This window comes from Rhamphochromis longiceps, linkage group LG8, assembly GCF_057381845.1.
Source record: "Rhamphochromis longiceps isolate RC_006_pf linkage group LG8, R_longiceps_female_GT1.1, whole genome shotgun sequence".
Classification (NCBI taxonomy): Eukaryota; Metazoa; Chordata; class Actinopteri; order Cichliformes; family Cichlidae; genus Rhamphochromis; species Rhamphochromis longiceps.
This window is the reverse complement of record NC_140564.1, coordinates 14,598,317-14,604,316: the sequence shown is the minus strand read 5'-3', so window position 1 is coordinate 14,604,316 and position 6,000 is coordinate 14,598,317. Positions and strand designations below refer to the sequence as shown.

At 46.1% G+C, this 6,000-nt stretch overlaps 1 protein-coding gene across 1 annotated transcript; it reads right to left on the bottom strand.

The window, feature by feature from the left end:
• Positions 1-476: 476 nt before the first annotated feature.
• foxj1b (forkhead box J1b) lies at positions 477-4,190 on the bottom strand. Its single transcript, XM_085415248.1, has 3 exons — positions 4,011-4,190; positions 3,175-3,837; positions 477-2,512 (listed from the first exon to the last, which is right to left on the bottom strand). Exons 2-3 carry the CDS (start codon positions 3,763-3,765, stop codon positions 1,604-1,606), a joined length of 1,500 nt encoding a protein of 499 aa, XP_085271374.1. The 5' UTR covers positions 3,766-3,837; positions 4,011-4,190; the 3' UTR covers positions 477-1,603.
• Positions 4,191-6,000: the final 1,810 nt, after the last annotated feature.

Below are 6,000 nucleotides of genomic sequence, written 5' to 3'. Positions count from 1 at the left end.
GTACAGGGAGTCCATAGGCCTCTATCATCAGGCTAAAGACTGATTTTCAAATCGTCAGCACAATGTGCTCGTTCCCACCTGATTTTTAAAAAAAAAAAAGTACATTAGAAAGCAAACACCAGCGTTCTAACAATGCCAGTGACACTGATGTTATTAAATCTGCTCCCTAAAACAATCTCAGCTGCAACTCTGCCAAATGTGGCGCAACAGAACTGAAGCACAACAAATGCTACATCCATTTTAATCCTGGTGGTAGGCGGCCTCTTCGCCGTATGTGCTTGGCAGCCTTTCAAAAATGGCGGCTTGGCTGCTTTTTAATAACAGAGACGGCCCGGTAGTGGTGGGAAGGGTTAATCGTCACAGAAACTCCAATAAGCTGCATATCAACAAATTTGGCGGAATATTGTTTTATAAAAAATCCCTATATATATATATATATATATATATATATATATATATATATATATATATATATATATATATATATATATGAAGGAAAAGAGAACAACAAACAAACGCTTGCCAGTTTGACTTATTGCAGTGTCGAGTTCATTTGCAACACATGTGCATTGTTTTAATTATGTGGTCAGTAAATGTTCGAAAGTATGACTTTAATACCGTAAAAAATTAAACTAAACATCTTGAACATAAGCTGTCTTTCTTTCCTAGGAACTGCTGCCTATCAAAGTGCATAATGTCCCATTTCATGACCCACCAACTGCTCCGGTTTTAGCATTGCAATACATAACTGTAGACAAATGGCAAATGATCTTGCCTAGCTTCATGCTATATACTTATATATCTATATGTATATATAGATATATATATATTAAATTGACTATATAACAGCATCTTAAATGAATGAGTTCTAATCTCTTACAACGATTTTTTTTTTCCTTCTGTCTCCATTTTTGCTCCTTCATCCTACATTATCACACAACATGAACAATTGAGATGAATGGCTGATTTCACTGCATGTTAGTTAAAAAAAGAGTTAATGCTAATGTAGCACAATAGAATCCAATATGTCAGTCCTGTAGTGACAGTGCTTTCTCAATAAGCTCAGAGGGACGAGAAGCTGCAGTCCGGCCGGGTTCAACGCTCATCCTTGTATTCAACCTCCACCAAATCCAATTTAAAGGGTGAGCATTTGTCTCTTCTTCATTATCCTTCCTCCTTCTATTCCTTCTACGCTGTGATATGAGTACATCTGAAAATTGAATTTGGTACGTAAAAGTCTTTCTGTTCTTTTTGTCAGTTCTCTTATTGTTTGAGTATCAGTGCTCCGTCATGCTGCATGCTGCTCCCTGTAAACTGACAGGGAAGACAATGGAAGTCTATGCCAGGTAATGATCAATAATCATCCAACAAGCTTTAAAGTCTTTTTAAGGGAAGAAAAAGTGACAAATTAAAAATGCAGAGTGCACTGCAGTAGAACTGAGGGATGGGATATGATTGTAAAATGGGGCTGTAGCTCTAACTTTTATCCTTAAAGATAATACAGACCACATGGACCAGCAATCAGAGAGGTCATTGAATGTAAAAAAACAAAACAAAAAACACCAAAATATCAAATAGAAGTCAGTGTGGTTAGGGTCAAAGGTCACAGGTAGCTCTCCACTCGTTCCCATGGCTGCATCTCTGTGAAGAAGCCCTCGCACAGGCTGAAGCCCTGATCCAGAGTCAGCGGAATAGCCTGTGCCTCCTCTTTTATCTCCTCCCATGTTTGCAGCATCGCTTCTTCTGGCTGCTCCGGGAAGAGGATGGAGGGCTCGTCGAAATGCTGCAGCTGCAGCTGATGGTGGTGGTGGTGTTGGTGGTGGCTCTGGAGCAAGCGATCTGGGTCCAGCTGCTGCTGCTGTGGCTGCGGATGTGCGTGAGGCACGTGGAGCTCTCCCATGCTGACCGTACACTCCATGGAAGCAGCGCTTAGGTCCATGTAGCCATAGGATTGGTGATGAAGGTTCATGTGCTGGCTCTGACCCATAACGTCCACTCCTCCACACCATCTCCCCTGCCTGCCCGGCCCAGCGAGCTCCATCTCGCAGCCCAGGGAGCTCAGCGCCGTGTTGATGTCCAGATCTTCGAAGGTGCTGCAGCTACCGCCGAGGACGTCGTCAAACACGGAGGACAGGTCAAAGTCCCCTCTCAGGACGTCTGCCTTGTTGGCCTCTGTGGCTAGCAGAGGGGACTCCGTGGCCCTCATAACCTTACTGTTGCTGTTTTTTGAGGGCAGGTGCTTCCGTTTGCCTCCCGCGCCCTGGTAGGGGCAGCCGTTTTGGCTGGCGTGGTAACTCTGAACTAGTTTGCTCTGCCTGTGGGCACCGCTGTTGGTTCCACTGCTGCTGCTGTAGTGGTTGGCAGACATCCTCCTGCGCTTGAAGATGCCATTGACAAACATGTCAGCATACTGAGGATCAATCTGCCAGAAGCCTCCCTTTCCTGGCTCGTCCTTCTGTCTGGGGACCTTCTTGAAACACTTGTTGAGGGACAGGTTGTGACGAATCGAGTTCTGTAACACACACACAGGAACACAACGTGATTTAGCGTGGACCCCATCGGCTTTGAGCAAATTTAAGTCAGTCATGCAAAAAAAACTGAACATGCCACTTTGAGAGGGAGATGGGCAGGTGGGTGTTGGGGAGGTGGGGCGGCGGGGGTGGGCATTGTTGTTGTTTGTATGGGGAAGCAAATGTACCTAATGAGGCTTTCTAGTAACAGGCAGCTCTGTGCATTTCAAACATGATCAGCTGTGCTTAGCTGCCATCTCTCTCAGGAGCCCTCATTAACACGCACGCACACACACACACAGATTGGAGTGCTTTCTCCACCCCATCACCGTTCCCTTCAGACAAAAACCCTGCGAAGAGCACTGTCTAGGAGGATGGAAATTTCAGATGGATTAAAAACACTTGTCATGGAACTCATCAAAGGCAGAAATGAGACACTAATCCTGCAAAGAGACAGAGAAGGGGGGTCTGAGGTTTTCAATTATTATAATTTAAGTTCCCCCCACACACACTGATAAAACAAAGGCCTTGTCTGATCTCCTGTGGCCTGAATATGCCGTGTATGGTGGTGACACTGAAGTCAAATTGCTGGCCCTTCTCTCCCTCACTCCACCATTTAGCAGATTCATAAATAATAGAAGAAGAGTTATCCGGTCTCTGTTACCTGCCAGCTGGGCTCCGCGTGTCTGTAGTAGCAGAAATTCTCCGTGATCCAGTTATAAATGGTGGACAGAGTCACTTTGGGCTGCTTGCTGGCCTGCATGGCCATGCAGATGAGAGAGGCGTAGGAATAGGGCGGCTTGACTTTGGGGTTGGTTTTGTAGTCGATCTCCACCGGCGGGCTCGGCTGAATCGGGATCTGCGGGTAGGCGGGCGTGGGGTGCGCGCCGCAGGGAAACCGCGGAGCCGCCGCGGTGGAGTCGCTGCCAGAGGTGACGGGGCTCCCGAGATACAGAGGCATCCCGGTTGCGGCGGTGTCCCCGGCTGGGGGGCTGGAAGGAGAGTCGGTGCCCGGTCCGGGGAAGGCGAGGCGTTTGATGAAGAGGTGCTGCTGCGAGGACGGACACTCGAGTCCCGCGCCGCTGGGACGCTCCGGGTCTGCGCTGAGGATGGAGAAATTCTGGAGCCAGTGGAGGCTGGTGAGGCTGTCGTCAAGGGGGGCAGACTCAGACCCAGAGACGTGATCTTCCGGGTAAGCCGCCAGCCATCTCTCCTTAAACTTGTTGGCGATGTCGGGGCTCGTCAACACCGGCATCCTGGCTTTGTACACGCGGCAGAGGCTGAAGACTGTCAGAGGCTCCTTAAAACTGGCATTTAAAGTTCAGCGCTGTCTCAAGGCGAGAGGAAAAGTAAAGGAAAAGAGCGCAAACACGGTCAGATGAACGGATCAAACCGTGCCTCGCGTAAAGGTGTCGAATGGATAATCAGCAATTAGATATTTGCGAGCATAACACTCAGAATGCGATCAATAAATGTGCTAAAGATGCCCGTTTGACCTACCTGCGATGTAGCCTCGCTGGAGGAGATGCTCCGTGTGTGCACCTGTTGCAGTGAGTCCCTGCCTCTCCTCTCCAAGGACTCAGCGGCGCATCCACTCTCTGCGCAACAAGTGCGGCGGGGAGGGTGGGGGCGAAGAGCATCCAGCAGCTGAGGCAAGCTCACATGGAGGCAAAAAAAACAAAACATACAGAAGAGAGGCGGCACTTAGGACAGATCCATGCTACCGATTCGACCGCTCGGCACTACTGGAGTGTGGAGGGAGGTCAAAGACGTGAGGAGGTGTAGCGGTTGTGAAATAAGTCTCCGTAAAATCTCCAGGGACTGCTCACTATCCCTTTAAATGCGGTCTCGGGGAGAGATTTCTGATTGGTTGGCTGTATATCATGGCTTCTCGCCTTTACTTCAGGTCTCTCTCTCTCCCTCTCCCTCTAAAGACGTCCCCAGCAATGACTGTCAGAACACGAGTGGGGTTGGTGCACGCAGGCTGCGGTGCAATAAGGTCAGTTTAGTGGTTTCCTGTTTGTCTTTATTCTAGGAAGCAGGCTAAAACTGTGACACCCCCCACCTCCACCTCCTGCGCGCGCCTCACACACAGCATCCCCGCCGGCGCTGAAAGAGGCGCGCCACAGGTCCCGCGCGCAGTTTGCACCTGCAAAGAAAGCAGCAGTTAACTGATAAGCTCACGCTTCACGTAGCTTTTTTAATTACAGCTGATACTGTGGTGCTGTCAAGTTTGAAAAGGACACTGTTTAATCTGGCTTTAACCTGATGTGTATTACTGGAAATGTTGATATCGATCAACATGTCGAGTAAATACAGAGCAAATATTGCAATACAGATACCGATACTTCTAACCGATGGCAGCTTACCTACGGGAGAGCGGTGCTGCATGACTTGCCAGATGAATCATAATCAGTTTTTCAAATTCTGAGTACATTTTAAGCACCATTAAATGACTGTGAGTTTTACTTTCCACAATAATTTGTTAATACAACAAAACACACCTTTTAGCTCTTCGTGTATTTTGAAACTAGGTTTTTTGGATATCTAAAATGTAAATATAGAAGCAGTTTGGGTCAGCTTCTGTTGTTTAATTGTGATGTGGACTATAAATCAAATAGATATTACAGCATAAAAAGGATCAGACATTTCTCATAGTGCATGTTTGAGGTATACTTTTTCAAACCTTCCCCCAAGAAAAAGAAAAAAATATTTTATTTAACGCAGTTCAGTGGGCTGCATACTGAATTTAGTGGATAGAAACAAGGTATCATGCTAGTATCGATCCAATACCGTGTTAATATCGATACTATTGATATGTGTATCTGTCAACTGCCACTGTTTGTTTTCTGGTGTTCTGCTCAGTGATGCATCACCACAGGTTCAGAGTATTCACTGGACTCTCATCAGACAGAAAAAAATGAATGGATGGTTGTTTTTCTGCAGGTTTTGTTTTGCCCTCCAGGGAGTTTAAAATTATTTCTAAAAGGTTCTGCAAAATATGCACAAAATATTTTAATACTTTAATCAAGTGGCAGTATAAACCTAGATCTGTAAAGCCTAAAGTGATATTCATTGATTACTGTATCATTTTATGCATGCATATGTTTAGAGTAAGGTGCATAGAGCTTTCACACACACTGTGAATATTTTAAAATATGTGTGTGTGTGTGTGTGTGCTGTAGTCACATTCTGCGCAGGTTAAAAAACATTAGAGACCAATGTTTTTCAACTGTATGCAGAAGAGCATATTTGAATCATGAGGAAGCACTGCCTCCCCGTGGACCAATTCTGCATTGCACCTACAAACCAAATACAGGTAGAATGAATGGAAGAAAGCAAGCACTGATCACTTTCTGTTGGGGTACACTTTTCTTCCCCTTTTTTATTGTCACAGGCTCACGGAGTATCATGCAAAACTGTTTTGCAAAATGTGTGAAAGACTGGGACAGGGTTGGCAACGTATCTTTCTCTTGAAACATTGGATGCA